The sequence below is a fragment of the Magnolia sinica genome, chromosome 16, assembly GCF_029962835.1.
Source record: "Magnolia sinica isolate HGM2019 chromosome 16, MsV1, whole genome shotgun sequence".
NCBI lineage: Eukaryota > Viridiplantae > Streptophyta > Magnoliopsida > Magnoliales > Magnoliaceae > Magnolia > Magnolia sinica.
The window spans coordinates 21,660,733-21,680,699 of NC_080588.1; the positions used below are offsets into that span (position 1 = coordinate 21,660,733).

At 38.2% G+C, this 19,967-nt stretch overlaps 1 protein-coding gene across 1 annotated transcript in view; it reads right to left on the reverse strand.

Annotated features, from left to right (window-relative positions):
- Positions 1-8,416: 8,416 nt before the first annotated feature.
- LOC131228508 (chitin elicitor receptor kinase 1) overlaps positions 8,417-19,967 on the reverse strand; it is a 54,250-nt gene continuing 42,699 nt past the window's right edge. The window contains exons 6-12 of the mRNA XM_058224196.1: positions 17,221-17,310; positions 13,297-13,390; positions 13,030-13,181; positions 12,849-12,940; positions 9,064-9,202; positions 8,874-8,972; positions 8,417-8,790 (exon numbers count right to left, since the gene is read on the reverse strand). Coding sequence (XP_058080179.1) covers positions 8,626-8,790; positions 8,874-8,972; positions 9,064-9,202; positions 12,849-12,940; positions 13,030-13,181; positions 13,297-13,390; positions 17,221-17,310 — 831 coding nt within the window. The 3' untranslated portion in view covers positions 8,417-8,625. The remainder of the gene's footprint in view (positions 8,791-8,873; positions 8,973-9,063; positions 9,203-12,848; positions 12,941-13,029; positions 13,182-13,296; positions 13,391-17,220; positions 17,311-19,967) is intronic.

Here is a 19,967-nt window from a genome sequence, read left to right on the forward strand (position 1 = left end):
GTCATTTTTGGTACGTCGTCTAAGGCTATATATATATCTTGTCACACCCCAAATTCAGGAATTAGGCTCATAAAATTCCTGGCCGCTGAATCCGGTGCTGACAGCCTCCGCAGTACCCCATTCTCGGCTCCCAGCTCCCATGTGCCAGGTTTCGATCCTGGGATCCTACAAGGAGGATTTTCATGGTGAATTTTTTTTTGTAAAGGAGCATAATCACAAGTGTACCCAAGTCATAAAACATCACCACCACATATCCACTAATATAATCTTTGAGTACAGTGCTGAAAGAAAAATACATCATATAACAAAACTCCAAAAGATCGGGCACATGCTCTTACCTCAATGCTGCTGCAATCTAGCATAACTTGCATGTAAAGAATGTGCATAAGCTTACTACGATGCTTAGAGAGTGCGTGCATGTGTGCGCAATGCATGTGCCAAGCATGCAAATGTCAGAGTAAGTAGAAATGATGTAAGGCTAAACTGACAAGTCTATAATTTATAAGTGCACCTAATGTTGCACTCTTGTTTGTCAATCGCATGACTAGTTGTGTCTTGTAGTCGGATGAGTTCTTAGCAAATAAAGACCGGCGACGCAACTGGATCAGAAGCATCGAAGCCATATTGAAGACAAAGGACTACTTATACGATCTTAACCTTGCAAATAGATGATACCAACCCAAATAGGAAAACCTACTTAGGTCATTTATTCAAAGCCAATTTCAAGTTCCTAGTTGATGAATGATTAAATGGAAAAAATAGGAAAATCTGTCCACTTTCGGTAAGAAGAAGGTGCTACTGAATAGCACCTTCGGTGTTACCGAAGGAGCTCAAAACAGTCCAACAAGATTGCAACGTTAATTCGGTGTCACCGAATGGATATTTTGGTGACACCGATTGCCACCGACGAACAAAGTTCGGTGCCACCAAAAGGGACTCTTTTCATTCAGCAACTTGTGGAATTAATTTAGTACTACTAAAAGACATTTTGGTATCACCGAAGTAAGTTTGGTGATACCGAAGTTGGCTTCGGTAGCACCGTAAACTAGCCGTTTTCTATCCATTGGAACTTTTATCTATAAAAGCGATTTGTAGAAACTTATAAAATTGGTGGAAATAGGCATCATAGAGTCTCTAGTGTATCCCAAGCTTATCCTAGCCCATTTAGACTCTATCCATATGAGTTTCATGTTCTCTTCATTGTGATCATTCACTCTTAGGTATAGGAGGATCTGTTATTTTTCTCTATATTTGGGAGTTAGAATTTTCCCTTTTTCTATATACTCATGTCTTATCCGAGTTGGATTTCAATAGCTCTTTAAGAAAGTCCACAATTTTTTTAGCCAAGGGAGGTTTATTATACCTTTGATGTTTATAAATGATGGTATTATTATTTATTTTATAGAGTTGAAAAGATTTTGAGTTTTTGAAATCATTCTTTTTACAATTTGAATCTTTTAGAGTTTTTTCTTTAGAGTTCGAGGATTCTCCTCTTACAAAGATATGAGCAGAATCATTGATTTTCAAAGAGTTATTTTTAATATAACCCAGACCAGACTTGTCACCACATTTCCTTAATGAGGTTAACAATTTTTCAAGTTTTTGGTCACCAAGGGCATATTTCCAAGTATCCTTTGAACTTTGAAGGGAAGAAACTTCAAGTTTTAGTTTCTCATTTTCTATTTTAAGTTTTTCCAATTCAGAAGATTTAAAACTTAAATCTAATTTCGTTTTTTCAAAACAATTGAAAAAATGAGATTTTTATAAAACAACTTTTTCAAGTTCTACTCTAGTTTAGTATAATTTTCTTTATGAGTTTTTAATTTGACAGCAGTCTTACAACTTTCTCTGTATAGGGTATTATAAGCATCTTGAAGATCATCTTTATTTTCAGAGTCACTTTTTAGAGTTTCATAATCAAACATATCATAGCTGTTTGAAGAAGTGACTCTTGCTATCGTCATAAAGGCTTTCAAATCATTTGCATTTTCTTTGTCTAATTCATCAAATTCAAAATTAGTTTTAGACTCTGATGATTCATCCCAAGTAGTTATCATACCTTTTCTTTTAGTCTTATCCTTTTTAGGACATTTAGCAGCTAAGTGCCCGTATTCGTAGCAGTTAAAAATTAACTGTCTTTTGATTTAGATTTCTAAAATTTTGATTTTCCTTTTCTTTTATCAGATGGTTTTTTGAAAATCTATCAATTTCTTATTTTTGAAAATTCTATAAAATTTCTTTGCTAACATTGTCATATCATCTTCATTTTCTTCAATATCAGAATTAGCATTCGTTTCCTTTGAATTAGATTTAGAATATTTAAGAGTAATGGACTTAACTTTAAGAGCTTTGAAATTCAACTCATAAGTTTGAAGAGATCCAACTAACTCCTCAACTTTCATAACATTTGTATCTCTTAACTCCTGTATAACAATAACCTTTGAATTGAATCTATCGGGTAGTGATTGCAGTATTTTTGCACAAACCTAGCTTTCAGGGATTCTATCTCCAAGACCCCAAATGGAATTTACTATGTCATTCAGTTTCCTATAAAAGTCTATAAAAGACTCATTTTCTTCCATACGAATCTCCTCAAATTTGGTTGTGAGGATTTAAATTTTAGATTTTTTTTACTATAGTAGTACCTTCATGTGTCATTTCGAGAATATCTCATGCTTGTTTAGCTGTATCGCAAGAAATAATTCTTTTGAATTCATCAGGCGATAGAGCACAAGTTATCACATTTAAGGCTTTTGCATTTGCAATACTTTCACTTTTCTGAACCGTAGTCCAAAAAGCAAATGTGGTTTCTTTCATTGATATGGTTCCATCGTTGGCTACTACTTCCATCATAGGAAGGATCCACTTAGATACAGTGGCTTGTCACACACTTTCATCTAAGGATTTAAGGAAAATCCTCATCTTGACTTTCTAATATGAATAATTAGAGCCATCAAAAGGAGGTGGCCTGGTAATGGACAAGCTGTTAAAATTTAACATAATAAAGCTCTAGATCTAGCTCAAGGAAGTAAATTAAAAAAACAACCCGCTCTGATACCACTTGAAAATGAGAGCTTAAAATGTCCTAGAGAGGGGTGAATAGGACAATGCCAAATAATCGAAATAAGTGCTGAATACGTAAATAAAGCAAAGATCTCAATTGCTTAAGTATTGAAACGTTGATTTCAAATAATCCGTACGACAATCTTCACCTAAAGTTTTAGGCAGGACAACCTTATTTCACGAATTTCTTTAAAATCAAAACCTCAAACTTGAAAGAGTAAATAAAAATATTACAACATTCACCACACAACTGAAATTAAATACAATCATTCATCACAAATAAAATAAAGGCATTCACCACATAACACAAAAGATTATAGTGGTTCTGTGCTTTAAAAATAGCCACACCTACTCCACTCCCAAAATTACTTTCCTCGTAATTTTAGCTTTCACTATGAAAAGGTTTTCCCAGGTTCACCTTAACAACCTTGTATAATTCTTGTGATTTTCACGGGCTATCACAAATAAACCCACACTGAGATTTTCAGGTTATCTCAGACAAAACCTAAATTGAGATTTTAACAGGCTATCTCAAAAAAACCTAAAAGAGTTTAGAAGGTATACTTATCTTCACCGTAGAAAACGTATCAGAAGCTTGTAGCAGAAGAACCTCTTTCTTGAATGTAGATTGTTCCTTGTTCAGTCAGATAAAAAGGGTCTATGGTTCTATTGATTTTAATTAACTTAAACCCAATAAGGTACTTGAATCAATTCTCTTATATCTCAAGAGAAGAATATAGTTTACTCTCTTTTAGATCAAATTTGAAAGATCTGAGATAAAGGGAATTGAAAAAAGCTATATAAATTAAATTATAAATATCCTTCAATAGCTTGCTAATAACTTGAGCTTCTCTCTCTCTCTCTCTCTCTCTCTCTCTCTCTCTCTCTCTCCTGCAGAAGGATTTTGATAATTAACTTGTGTAATTCGGAATGAGAGAGACTCAATTTATAGGCAAGGAAGTTGGAACTTCGGCTAGCCCGAGATAGTATTGAACTAGCTTTAGTAGACCGAATTTAATTTAATGGACTTCGAATTGCGCGGGATAAGATTTACCCAAAATTCGGCTGGCCGAACACCCCAATTCGGCTAGCCGAATTTGCCCTTCGGTTAGCCAAATTCGCTCGAATTCCTAAATGCGATGTTGATGGAATTTGACCCGATCTTTCTCGGGCTAGCTGAACCAAAACTCGGGCTGGCCGAATTTGCAACAAAAATTAGTTGTCATTTCAAGCTTGAAGTTGGGCTCGTCGAGGAAGCTTAGGTTGGCCGAACTAAAAGTTGGGCTGGCCGAATTCTAAGCAAAATAAGCATAAAAACTCAAAATAACACATTTTGAAAGCACCTAGTTATAAGGTCTTTCTAGGGTTCTATACCACCTGAAATATATCAAATATATGTTCTTCTTTGACTTGAACTAAGTCTCGGAATTTCATCTTAACTTTGAGCTTGATCTTTTCTTGAACGTTAGTTGATTTTAAGCTTATTCTTCTCTTGAGTATGGACCGGTCTTGAGCTTAACCTTCTCTTGATCTTGAGCTTGATCTTCTCTTGATTGAGCTTGTTCTTCTCTTGAACATAGACCGATCTTAAAGGTCTATTATCAAGTTATTTTGGCTTTACGAAATTTGACAACTAAAGTGTGTTCAACATTTTAGCACTTACATCCAGTGACGTGTACCAATCTAACACGTTGCCTTTCAAGGACTTCTAAAGTAAATGAATCAATGCTCGGTCATTTTCTGCCATGGTATTAAGCTCTCAACAAAATGCTCTTAAGTTGCCTATAGGACACCTCATACCATCATCTCTTTTAAATTTTGGCACATCAAAGCCTGAAAGTACCTTTTGTGTCGGGAAATGGACACAAGTCCCTAAACTTGGTGGATGCAAGATCCACCCCATGTTGCTTCCGCAACTTCCTCTTCATCTCTTGTATTTGCTCTTAGATTTGTTTGATTTCGGATGGACTTGATGAGAGGAATTTCTCCACTGGCTCAGTCTGGACTGCCCCCATCTCATAGTAATCATCATCGTGGATATGCTCATATGACTCATGCTTGGAGGAGGTTGGACCTGACAATTGCTCTCATTATAGAAAGTTTGTTGAACTGGGACTGAGAAAGGAGATTTCAAAGAAACCTTGGTTGTAGGAGCGTGTTAAAATTGGTTGGAATTCCCATTAGGAGGAGGATATTGGGATTGATGAGGAATCCCAGCTGTGCAATGTGATTAGAAATGGCTCCCATTTTGTGGGAGGATGCTGGAAGAAATGACCTAAGGTGGATGGCTGTGCTGGTTGGAGGTCTTCATTGGGAGGGTGTTGAAAGTCCTACCTAGATCCTAACGGTTGCGGTTGGACTATACTGGAGGTTCAAAAAGGCACGAGAGATGGTGCTTGTTGTTGTCGTGTTGGGCCATCTTTGAGGTTTTGTGCACTTTTTTCTTGTACAAATCGGCGAATCATTTTTTACATAATCTTTATATTGCAAGCTAGCTCCTAGATCTAGGAGACTGGCTCTGGTTCTGTCGAATGTGTTTGTGGGGGAAAGCCTTCTTTGCGGTTGGCCATGGCCATTAAAGATCTGGTATTGATTGGGCTACGGTACAGGGCTATTCGGGACAGTTTTGCTTGGGTAAGCACAATGGTTTTGTTGTTTTTCTTCTTTGGTTTTTTTTTTTTTTTTTTTTTGAATTGAAATGGATGCAGATGCATATGCAAGTGCATGAGAACTATTAACCCTCAGGAATTCGAAAAATCGTGTTTTTCAAGTTGAATCACGATTGGTGTGACTAGCAAATCCCCAGCAGAGTCGTCATTCTGTGCATGTTGGAATCTCGGGCTGAAATCGACTCAAGGTCGCTTTCTCCATGGGTTACCTCTTCTGAGGGCTTCGTACTGTGATTGGTTGATTATATTTTACTAGAGTCGCCATTAGCCAATTTCTTCATTTATACAGTCGGCTAGATCCTATAGAAACGTTAGGGTAGGGATCCGAAGATTTCCTACCCTAGAATGACTCTTTGATTCTGGGATTAGAGATTTTAAGTAAGGGACCACGATTACAAAGAGGAAGGGTGTTAGGCACCCATTTTGCCCATATAAATATGTAGTCTCTACTTCACAGTATATAACTGTTCTTGAGGGTTAGGATTCAGTTCTTGTATATGAATTTGTATAATGCATGTGATAAAATGTGAAGTAATTTGCAGGTTTTTTGTTGGGCAAGGTCCGATTAAATCGGCAAGCCTCATGACATACTTTCAAGCTAATTTGGTGCAAAGTATGTTAAGTGAGGGAATGAATGTTGCGCTATGCAAATGCTATAGCTAAACACAACTTGATTGAAAATAGTTGGGTGGAACTTGGATTGAACTTAGGTTAGCTCAAGAGGCTAGTGTTAGGGCTGGACCTGGGTTAGTCTCTCTTCCTCACTTTCTCTCCTTGGTGGTATGGATGGCTAAGGGACGTTTATGTATTGGTAATGAATGAGGAATAATGGATGCTTAAAATGTGAAGGAAATAAGTATATTTATAGCCCTCTGGCCCAGATTTCTAGTAATTCCTACAAAGCTTGAGGTTAAAAAGAGTTTGGATTGTTGAGATTTGATATTGCCATGTGGCAAGATCTCATGTGTTGGTTTAGATGGCATAAGTTGTAATTTTGAATCAAGGGAAGGATATTAGAGTAATTGCTGAAATTTACATGTGCATGAAATAGGCAGAGAGGATAACAACACGCGAGTGAGCAGCTGGCTGAAGTACAACCAATATCATGTGGCGAGCGGCACCCTCAAGGGAAATGATATGAAAATATTGTTGTTTCTCAAGGAATGACAACTGTGAAGAATCTCAGGGAGGCAAATTTCATTGTTGGAGTTCAAATTGTAAGAAATGCAACAGACTTTTTTTGGAAATGTCAGAAGCTTCATACGTTGAGAAGATTTTGGAGCAGTTCGGAGCAGTTCATGATACATAATTCCAAGCCAATCGAAACCCTGATAAAGTACTTGTTGAGTGAGAAAATGTCCTTAATATCAGACCAAGAGGAAAGCTATTTCTTCAATGTCCTATGCCAATGCAGCGGACCGCTTTAGCATACAATGAGACATTTGTTAGCTTCAAACTGGATTAATATTCTAATGGTAGAATGGGAAAGAAACTCTCCTCCTCCTCTCTCTCTCTCTCTCTCTCTCTCTCTCTCTCTCCAACAGTAACTTTTATGGTAAGCGAAGATAATCAAAATGCCCTTGAATTTTATAAAATATGCCCTGAAATGTTTCTTTTTTTAGTTCGGATGCACTTCTTCTAAAATTCAGACCATTATAAATAATAATAATAATAATAAACAAACAAACAAACAAACAAACAAAAGATTGAGATTCCTTAGAATATCTCACTTAATAATATTGATCTTTTCAAATCTTGTTACACTCCGTTTGAATGTCCCAGTTTAAGTCCAAAATATCTGCAAACTGGTTGGAACTTGAAACAACACATGAGCATGTATCAGTTGTAGCCTATATCTTAACATTGAGGGCTCAGCCCCAGTTTTCTAGTGAAAAAAGAAAAGAGGTTACACCTGATCATGCGAGCATCATGAGGCCAACAGAATCCATGAAACATCCATAAATTCTACTCACCACTGCTTGGCATTGACCCAGGATTCAGATGGCTATTCTCGAAAGTATCCATCAAAATTCTCTTCTTTTGCACAAAATTTAGTTATTGAAAGCAAGAGTGGGTTTCCATAAACTCAGCTTTGAGGTCATCATTGTTCCTGGAATCTTATTTATGCCAAGTGGGATCTGATTTTTGCCAGACATACAAATGCAATAAAGATGATCTGGATTTCGTACAGCACTCCTATCCGGTTTACAGTTAATTAACCTGCTTCTTACCCAATCAAAGTCATTTGTTTTGTCACTTACTTGACCTACCAAAGCTTTGAAACATTCAGAAAACGTACACATCCAAATTGGGTTGTTGGACTATGAAATGTAACCAAGAAAGAACAGAAAGGTGCAAAACATTTATGCAATTTGGGCCTCAAGTAAACTAATAAATATCTGGGATTTGAATGAAAGAGACAACTCCCGATTTCATCATACATGCTATCTGTATTTTCCATCACTCAAAAATCCTAGAGACTCGAGAATTCCACTCTTGATTGAATGTTTGTGCTTGTTGAGGTTGCACTCCTGATGCCGCCAGCCAGCCACCTCAATTGCCCAAGCACCTGCTTGGTTTTTAAATACTCGCTATATCTCAAAAAGCAACAAGTTCCATTCTCAAACAACAGTTGCCTTCTTTACCATGCATGCAAAATGGCAGCAACATCAGGTCTTCTAAAATGCAGCACGCCAACATACAACATTTTATTTCTTTCTTTTAGTGGCAAACTCCTAAACAAGCATTTGGCCCTGATTAACTTATTAATGCTACTTACAATGCTCATTACTCAAATTTACAAATGATAGACAAAAAAAAGAAGAAAAAGAAGCATGATACCGGACCTTCATTGCACATTGCTCCTTAAAAAGCAATCAGAGTGACAACTTAACTACCTTCCGGACATGAGATTGACTAGAGCTTGGTTTTCATAGAAGGAGCCAACATCCCAATCCTCGGTCGACGATGAGAGCGTCATTAATGCGACAACTATAGACCGCATACTTGGCCTCAGTTGGGGATTTTCTTGTGTGCACGCCTTAGCAAGCTGGGCCATCTGCACCGGAAACAGAAGCACATTTATCAGAGTTGGACTAGTAGCCTGAAATAATAACCTCATCCAGTGGGACCCATTCTCACCTTGTGAACCGAGTCAAGTGGGTAGCTGTCACCAAGCCGAGGATCCACTAGCTTGCGAAGATCTTCTCGAGGATCAGGCTCACTCAAAGCATCCTCAAACTGTAAAATCAAGAGATAATTAGAAGTTATCAAAGGGAGGATATTTTAGCAGTTATTTAATAGTAAAGCAGTTGAGAAGCATGAGATTAACCAGTGCAACAAGTCCTTTTGATTCGGCAATAGATCCACCTGTCTTGACCACTGCTTCCTTGGCTGAAATAAGTTCATAAAGGACAACTCCAAAAGCATAGACATCAACCTTGGGAGAAACATCTCCATATTGAGCATACCTGCAAGCATGGGAAAATATCTAATCTTTGCAACTTCAAGCTTATGTATGTGGCATTAATATAAATTGGTACCATTTTTCATGGACAAGAATTTTCAGACGTAGGCACACATGGAGTCATGGACTGTCATGCCTGTCACAGTATTAAGTATAATTCAATTTCAAGCTTATCTAACTTAGCACCACTCTGAAATTGGAATTTCATCCTAATACCTTTTCTCCTTTTGGTTATCACTGTTCTGTAAACCAATCATTTTCACCTTCAATAGGTGGTTCAACCAGTAAATATTTAAGAAAGAAATTAGAGCAACAGCCCATGTTCAACCAAAAAGAGGCCAAATAATCTACAGATGGGATATTCCAACCAAGGAGGGTTTTGGGGCATGGGCCAACCAAGTAAGAACATTGTTAGGCGTTAGCACAATTCCAATTTCAAAAACTCAAATATTTGTATAATTGCTTTAATGTTTGGAACTCCGTATATTTCAAAAGTTATGCAAAAACACTCTTGAAGGGTGGCAATGGGCCAGGAGGGGATGGGACACAAGTTCACACCCCTCGATCCAACAATCATATGAACTATGTAGATGGCCAAAAAAAAAAAAGTGGCAATGGGCTGGGCTGCCAAGACTGGGCCCCTAAACTTCGCCCGAAGGCTGGGCATGGGCTTGAAATCTAAGACCCAGCATCTGCACCTGGCCCAATGATGAATGACCTGGCCCATTGGCCTAGTTCAATAATCAAGTGTATCATTGCTCTACAAAAGGGTTATCAATTTGAACACACTTGTAGGCATCCCATTCAATTTTCATGTATGGTTTAAAACTCATGGCGGAAGGAAGGGATACCAGAAGGAAAAAAAAAAAAATGCTTCATGATTTTACCATTATGCATCATGGGACTGATGTTAGGGGTGCACATCGAACCGGTAGAACTGTGGAACTGACCAAACGGTCCGGTTTGGTCTGGTTCTAGAGTGCACCGGTTCCAGTTCCAGTTCCAAAAATCAAAGAACCGATTACATTGGTTCGGTTCTCGGTTTGGGGGGTATGTAGAACTGAATCGAACCATAGATCCGAACTGTGGAACCGAACCTAGAACCAAACCAGGAATCAAACTATTTAAAACACACACACACACACACACACACACAAAAAAAACACTAATACCCCAAGTCCCCATTGCGGCTGCCCATCTCTCTCTCTCTCTCTCTCTCTCTCTCTCTCAATTGGGCTGGATTATAAAAAGGCTAAAACCGTGGAACTGATCCGGAACCGAACGATTTTAACGGTCCAGTTCCGGTTCGATTCTAGGGTGCTAACGGTCCGGTTCCAGTTCCGAAAATCCTAGAACCGTTAAGAACTGTTCAATTCTGGTTTCACCCTAGAACCGGACCGAACCGACCCGTGTGCACCCCTAGGGACCGTAATGGCCGTAACAGCCATTATGGAAACAATGGCCTGTAACAGTCTGTTACAAAACCGAAACAGTTTTTTTTTTTTTTTCAATTAAAACAAAAAAAAAAATAAAACAAAATAAACCAAAACAAAAAACATAAACAATAAGTGCCACTCCTAAAAAAGAAATGCAATCAATGGACTAAATCAGACCACATGATGAAAATTGTATTCTTTCATTTCTCCTCTCTTTTTTCTCTTTCATTTTTTTTCTTTCACTTTTCGAGTTAAGATCAGATGTATGGGAGAAGAAGAGCCTCTTCCTTCTATAAAGGGGATGGGGGTGAGTGAGAAGAGTCCCAATTTGGGAATGCCACCTCATTGGCGATTGCTTACAGATGTAAGTATTCCTTTTGGAAAGGTAAACTTGTTCTCTAAATAATACCCTCCAAGACCAAGCCCCACAAGCATGAATGGGTGGGTCCCGTTGATATGGCACCTCATGGCCCCACACTTGCATCACATTTGCATGAATTGCCAACATCTCCTAGTCCCCCTGAAGAAGAGTGCAATGAACATGTTTCATTCAATCTATCAAATTTGTAAGGGGTATAGTTCATACTCAAGGACGATCTCTAGGAGAGTACACACTGAGCTACCATCAAACTATGGTGCATCATCAAGCAACTCGAACGGTCTAATGGCCCTAATCTAGACCTGCATGACCACACTGGACTAAGTAGTCTCGCATCCCAGGTCAATTACAGCACAGCCATTTTTATTATTGGCTTACAACTGAAAAAGCTGCTCCTTCCTCTTTCGAGTCCTGTTTCTTTCTAGTTTATGTTACATGCTCAAAAAAGTGATGTTTTCCATGTCAAGTTTCCAATTATCCTCAAGTGTCACATTATAATACTGTGTTTCTTGGAAGGAGCACAAATCATTAGAATCCTTCTAATAAATTTAACCAACTTTTCCTCCAATCAAACAAGAAAAAAGAAAGTTCAGCAACTTTTTAGTTGGGTAAGCTGTTATAACAGTTGCAACATTGTCTCCATTTCAAGGTTACACCTGTGGGCACATAGGCATAAATCTAGTATACTTGAGAAGAAGCTGAGACAACTTGAAGCTTCAGCAACTCCTGCAGATTTGTCATGTTTGAAAATCTGCATCGGATGTTATTTTCAATATTCTTCCATCTTATCACAAAACTTTCTTGTTTCACTTCGCTATGAAAAACAAGTAACTTGAAGCAGTTTCCCAGACTCATTAGCAAGATATTACACAGGAAGAGTTGTTGACTGCTCCACCCCAAGGTCACACATGGTTAGCTCATCTCTTCATAATGAGGTTACGACCAATGAGACCATCGATGATTCCAATCGGAACATAAGAGTAGCTTGCTGAAAAATGTTATCCAGAGATATAACATGATTAAGCTGTCACCACATTGAATATTTAATTTTAAAATTACAAGATGGTTTACATTATGTCCTAGCACCAAGATGAGAAACCATGCAACAGTACTTGAAAATTTTCATGGCTTGATCATTTGCTTTATCATATATCAGAACCTTCGCAGGAAAAAATAACAACACGACAAATTATTCTCAGTTAAAACATGTATAAGTACTTGTATGTATGTGTGTGTGTGTGTGTATGTATATATATATATATATATATATATATATATATAGCGATATTATCTACTGTAAAAGTTTTCACTGTAATTATAGTGCAAATGGTTTCTGTGGGCCTCACCATGATGTATTGATGACACCCATTCCTGGTCATGTGCCCAAAAATCAGGCTGATCGATGACTCAGGTGGGCCACACAAGAAAGAACAGGTCGTAGGAGGGCGCCCACCATTGACTTGCATTCGGCCCCAACCAAGTTTTGTAATAGCCTGATTTTTTTACATATGCGATCATGTGGGGCAGATGCTTCATATTAATGGACATGATAGCAAATAAACAATACGGCAGGCTCTCTATGCAGATCAAGGGTGGGATTCCCCTCTCAACTGATCCTGCTAGTGTGGCCCACCAAAGTTATAGATTGGCCTATTTTTGGGCCCATGGCTAAATAAGGGAGGGCATGCAAGATGCTTGGAGTGGATGTCATCAACACATCATGGTGGGGGCCACACACACACACACATGTGTGTGTGTGTATGCATGTGGATATAGGGTTATTTAGTTGAATGAGAACATAAAGAATTTTCATGGCACCAGCATAGGTTTCTTACTCGGGGGGCATGTATCCAAATGTACCAACCAGACGTGTTGGCAGTGATGTACTTCCAACTTCAGTCAGTTTAGTCAGTCCAAAATCTGCGACCTACAAGATAAATATTTTATTACAAATTTACAAAACCATAAATGGGTTTCCATATCGTCTACTACACTGGCAAGAGGGACAGGGAAAACCTTTCCATGGAAATTCTTGTCAATCAAAATGTTCGCTGATTTGATATCACGGTGGATATAGACTGGTACAGTATGCTCATGGATGTATTCAAGACCCCTTGCTGAATCAAGGGCGATTTGCACTCTAGAGGACCATGGTAGTGGCTCCCTCCCTAAAAAGTAGAGAAATTAAATAGTTACTATCAGAATTGAACGCTTTCACAATAATTAAAAAAGATCAATTGAATAAGTTACTAGAAGTAGAGTTGTATGCGTTGTATTACTCGCCTGAGCCACGCAAATGTTGGCTTAAATTTCCATTCTCGATGAACTCATAGACTAGGAATAAGGAAGTCTCAACGCAATATCCTATCAAGCGCACCTGGATTGCATTTTTTGATGAATAAACCATATATTTTACGAAGTATGCATGAATTAAATGCTATCAAGGTTGTACAAGTAAAATAAACAATTCAGAGCTATGATACAAACATAAAATGAGTAATTAAATAGACGGCTGCCCAATCAAACAGCAGAAAAGTTTGCAAGATATGATAAACGGATCTTTGGCATTAGCTTTTTTCATACAAAAATACAGGAAATCTAAACAAGTAAATGGATATACTCTAGATAACTTGAGCGAATAAGACTCCTCTCACAACAAAGGAGAACAAGAACCTGGGGGAAAAAAGGGTTAAATAAGAAAATAAAATTAAAACAGGAGGGAGGAGGGATGGAGAGTATGTCAAGACCAGTTAAAGAGATACAAGGCCCATCTAGCAGTTAAAGGGTGTAGTTAAAGAGTATGAGATATAACATTGCAAGAATCCCCCTCCACTATAAAGGACCCACCAACCAATAGATTCATGCTCCAGATTTTAGTGGCTAAAAATTCCACTCTATTAGAGGAGCCAACACCCCAAAAACAAAAATTTTGTCAACCAATGCTCATGTCTTAAAACACCTTTGATCTCCGAATATCCAGGATTTCCCAAACAACTTCCATTAGCAGTAAGTTTCCACCAACCCAATGGAAGACCCAACCAAAGAGGTCAAGGATTGCTTCTGAAATACATTGATTAATCTTCTTTAAATGTGAATAAGATCTTATTTGTGGATACCTATACTTTCTGCAATTGATCCACAATTCACAAGGGATATTCTCAACATGATTTAGGAGACACGGGAGAGGAATCTTCAAATTTTCTATTTTTCTTACTTTCCAAATATCCCACATGATAGCATGCAGGAGCATCTTCCAAACATTCTGTCCTTAGGCCTGAAAGGTCCTTCAGCCCAACAATCCATATGATATGAAACTGATCAAGAGAGAACCAAGAAGATACAAAAAAACTGAAAAGGAAGACTATACGAGACTCGCTACTTCATGTTTGAGGATGAAATGATCAAGGTAATCTGTATCGGTATCGGTTGGGGTAACGGTGCCCTCCAATACCGATATGGATACGGGGGTGTAACGGCCCGTAACAGTGCAATTTTTATTTTTTATTTTTGCCAAAAAAATATGGATTAAATCCGGAATATTATAAGCATTCCAAATATGCATTCATTTATAAATTGGAACATGTTTATGGTGGTGTAACGGTCTACTCTTTGGTGAGAAGTTGTAACGGACTGTCTGATGAATTTATGAACCAGATAACCTGAATTTGACTACAAAATTCATATATTTAATTTTCTAAATATATAATTTATATACTTAACAATTTGATATCATTTCTCCCAATAGTTCTTTAAAAAAATGAAATTAAATTCAGGTAGATGGCGTTGCCAATTTGGGGTTGACTTGGAGGACCAATCCATGCCCCAAATCAGCTTCAAATTCATGCAATTTATTGGCATTATCCCACTTATGAATTGGTGGACATTTATTGGATAGTGAATCATGAAAAAAATCAAACGGCCTTATTTTAAAAAATAAGCGTCCACAAATTAACAATTAAAACTATTTAAACAATTTGATTTTGGCATTGTGAGTTAGCAACTACAATTCATAATTTAATTGGTAAATTTTAAGTTAATACATGTCTCGTGTACAATTTTTTAAGGGCCCGAATTAGGCGGGACTCGGATTATGAAGTGTAGCACACGAGTGTCAAAGTTTTTTGGGCCCCACCGTGATGAATGTGTTATATCCAGTCCATCCATTTTGCCAAATAATTTTAGAGCATGAGCCCAAAAATGAGGCAGATCCAAAGCTTAGGCGGACCGCACCATAAGAAACAACAATAATTAAACGTCCACCAATAAAAATTTATTAAGGGCTACAAAAGTTTTAGATCAAGCTAACATGTGTGTTTTCCCTTCATCCACGTTAGTGTGACCCAATTAACAGGTTAGATGGAAAATAAATATTACTGCGGACCATGTAACAAAACAGTGCAAGTGCACTGTTCAACATGCACTGCAGAACACAAAAATAAAATTAAATTTAAGTGCGTGGCCGTTTTCACAGCCACGCAGTCCATTCCGTTTTCGAAGCCGGAAATGAAAAAGACCCATATGAATTTGTGCATTAACATTGGGAGGGAGGGAGGGAGAGAGAGAGAGAGAGAGAGAGAGAGAGAGAGAGAAGAAGAAGAAGAAGAGAAGAATCTGCAGTCGCGGTCGCAGCTGCAGCCGCAGCAGTCCGAGAAGAAGAAGAAGAGGAAGAAGAAGAAGCAGCAGGAGGAGAAAAGAAAGAAAAAAAAAAGGTACGTTTTTTTTCCCCCCTTTTTTTTTCTTTTCTTTTTTTTTCTATTTTCTTTAGGCCCGTAACAGCCATTACGGGGCCGTAACAGCCGTTATGGCCCGCAACGGCCGTAATGGTCACAGAATCGGGGGGGTGCCTGTTTCGACCCCGTATCGCGTAACAGTATCGGCCGTTACCGTTACGTATCAGCCGATACGATCGTATCGTAACGGATACGGGACACCCTGGAAATGATTGACAGATTCTGATCTTCCCAAAACATGAAACATATATTCAGAATCGACAAGTTCCCCGCTTGGAGATTATCCAGTGTCAGGATCTAATTAGCCATGCCCATCCAAAGTGCAGGTGAATGGGACAACCGCACTTTCTCCCAAGTGGGTCTTCGCCATGGATTTTAGCAGTGGTTCCAAAATGCGACTCGCTAGGGACCAAAACTGGTTCGGTCCCCTCGAATTGGTTCATTTCAATCAGTTCCGATCCTGTATCTGGATGGTGACTCATTTTGTTTCAGACCAAAACCAATATGACCAGGTAATGATTGATATTTGACGATATTTAAAATCATGGTCTTGATCCATGAGAACTTGCGATGTACTTCTTCAACTAATCCACTTCCCTATCAAAATATATTCCACTGAATTCATACTGCATTGAACCTTTAATACATGGACCCGTCTCAGCGATTATAATAATCATCAACTGGAAGTGCGGCCTATCGGCCGCATTTGGTGCACTGCGACCATCTAGCATTTTCTTTGTCTACAGTTGCTTATTGATTGTTATATAATCTTGCTCCCATAGTTGTTCCTTCTTCATCCTGGTTAAGGCTACCTTTTGGTTCACCTACCTGATTTCTACAATAAAACTTTGCGCTCCTATCCCTTCAGGGTCCAAGGCCCCTCCTGGTTTTTATGATCATGCCCTCATGTTCATTCAACAACCTCAAAAAGTATCCTCTCCTTCTATCCCGAATCTCACCATCTTTTACCAAGGCTCTCTTATCTTCATCCTTGATACATCTAATGTGTTGCGTCTCTTCTTTTCCTCTCCCTTAGTTTTGCTAGACTGTAGATATAACTCTTCCCCTTTGTGTTTATTATATTGTAGAAGTTTCAATACCTTTATATTTGGCTTCTCCTATGATGATGATGATGATAAATGACCCATGAGATAAATTATTATTATTATTATTATTGAAATGATGATAATAATATAACTAACAGGCTGAAGCCAAAAATTTCAAATGTACAAGGAACATGGGATTACAACTCCCCCCCAAAATTCAGGAAGGGACTCTATCATCTTAGAAGATAAAGCCAATTCAATTACACGGGATTTTGCCCTACTGAAACCGCAGAAAACTGCCTACTGCCATTATTGAAACAGCGATTGAAACTGTTATAATATACAACCATAACTTCAAATCAAACTGTTTTTGGTTGGCAAGCAAATTGCTATAACTAAAATAGTAGTCTTCAAATCAAATCAGTAATTACCAGGTTCAAGTGATGAACATGTGTCAGAACTTTCAATTCTGCAAGAAATTCTCTTGTTGCTTGCATATCCATCTTCTTAATTGCAGCTTTCTGCACCAAAGTAATATAGGAGAATTAGAAATTCAAAAAATATAAAGAAAAGGAACTAATACTATCGAAATATAATAAAGGATTTCTATCAAATTCCACATGCAAATGATCAATAACTAATATTAAAATGGACATGACAAAGTAAAGCATAGAAAGGATTATATATAGAAAATGGAAGGATGCAAGAACAAATGGATTTTAACTCAGCCTTCCTTTAATCCTTTTACCAAAATGGGCTCTTGAATGTTGAGAGATGATATTATTCCTTAATACAAATAACAGGACATGATGTTGGCCCTTGTTATCTCGTCCGCACAAGTGTTTGAAGGCATTTCTATGGCACGTGTGATCGATACTCGCATGTGGGACCCTTTTACTCTGATATATTGAAAACAGAAAGCTCTGTCTGTAAAAGAAACAGAAGGAGAAAAGAGTCTCTGTGAACACTATCAGAAGGGGTGCGGTGCTTCAGCAGACAAAAGATGAGTTCAGATTTCCATGACAAGATCGATCCGAAACAAAGAGAATGTCACTGGGAGCCTGAAAATAGAGAGAGCAGAAAACATGGATTGTCAGAGGAATATGCAAATTACAGAGAAAAGGGCGATGGAGCTGGAACCGGTTAACCCTGACATCAATATCTTAGACGAGGCTCTAATCATTACTCCACTTCGCGCTATTAAGATGAGGGACGAAGTGGAGGCAATTTGCGAGTCTGATTCAGCAGCGGGCCACGGAAGTCAAGCTGCTCTCGACGGAAGCAATAAGTCAACTGTTGATCAGATACACAGTTTCAAAATTTGTTCTAAAGCGGATAGTAGGTATGATAGGCTTATCATCCGTGCTCGAGGGGAAGATGTTTATGATTTTCTCCAATTCGTTCAAGGCAGAGGGGCTCTAAGACAACAAGAAACTCAGTTAACGAAGGTCAGAAAATCTCCCAAAGGATGGAGAAAGCTTCTGAGCTTAGAATGCTCAATTAATTGTGATTCTGCAAGTAAATCAAGTAAAGGAAAGAGGGTGAGAAGAGGTAAAGTAGGTGGTCAACGTTAGTCCTCTGCTGGAATGTCAGAGGGATGGGCTGCAACTTCAAAAGGGCCCCATCAGAAATATGTGCAAGAATTCAAAAGCAGATGTCATCGCTCTTCAAGAAACTAAGCTTCAGTTAATAGACAGAGTTATGTTGAACTCTTTTTAGGGAATTCAGAATAAAGAATGGGTTGCTTTGGATGCTACTGGATCTGCAGGAGGCATCGTTGTAGCCTGGAATTTGGACGTTTGAAAAAAACAAAGTTTTGAAGGTACATTCACGGTTTTAGTTGTTCTAAGGGATTGCACTTCTGGATTTCAGTGGATTATCACTGCTGTTTATGGGCCTTGTATTTCAAGTCAGAGAAATCATCTGTGGGTCGAGTTGAATGGTGTCAAACAAAGATGAGACCTGCTGTGGTGTGTTGGAAAATATTTTCAATGTCACCCAATTTTCATCTGAGAAGTCCAACAGCGTTCATGTGACTCGCTGCATGAAAAACATTCCAGATTGAGTTGTGTCGCATGAGCTGGTTGATCTCCCTATGGGGGGTGCAAAATTCACTTGGACATATAATCAAGCTGATCCCATCCTTTCACACCTCGACAGATTTTTAGTTTTAATAGAATGGCTTGAAAAGTTTCCTCTTGTTAATCGGTAGGGCTTGCCGGAGACTATTTTTTACCATTGCCCTATTTGAATTAGCATGAATGGAGATTGAGAGCTTTAAGCAAATGGTTATTGATTGGTGGGCTTCTTTCGAGATAAATGGATTTGTGGGCTGGAGATTGAGGCAAGAGCTTAAACTTCTAAACGAGAAAATCAAAATCTGGAAGAAGGACATCCTTGGTGCTAGAGAGGCAGAATTTGATTCTATTCTAAAAGAGATCCATGATCTTGATGATAAAGAGGAGGCATGGCGGCTATCTTCAGACAAGCGCAATAAAACATAAGTTTTATCTTTGAAATATGACTCTTAATTGAAAGATGAGAAAGTTAAATGGTGCCAAAGATCAACGGTGCTCTAGCTTAAAGTAGGGGACAAGAATATGAGATTCTTCCATAATATGGCAATCACGCGGGCTTGAGTTAATAGAATCAGTGGCTTGGTGGTGGATGGTATTAGAACTTTAGAAAAATCACAGAATTGTACCAACGTTGGCTATTACAAGTTGTTATCTTGCAAGTTGTGACCAATGCAAGAAGCCGCAATTGGATAACTTGGATTTCCCCAATTATCAAGTGAGAAGGCGGCTTCTCTTGAAATGAAAATTTCATAAGACGAAGTTAACATTGTTATTAACTCAGTTTGTAGAGATAAAGCTCCAGGTCCGGATGGCTATCCGATGATGGTTTTTCAGACCTTTTGGCAAATGATTAAAGATGTTATGAACTTTCTTTCTGATTTTTTTTTTTTTTTTAAAAACAAAGTTGGCTATCAAATGATCTTCGGATGATGCTAATTGCACTTACTCCGAAGCTTGAAGGGGCATAATAGCTAAAAGATTATAGGCCTTAATCGGGAGCCCATGCAAAAATCAAAATCTTAACCAAGATTTTGGCCTTAAGATTCCAGGGGTTCTCTCTCAGATTATCTCGGAGAATCAAGGTGTGTTTGTTATGGGTA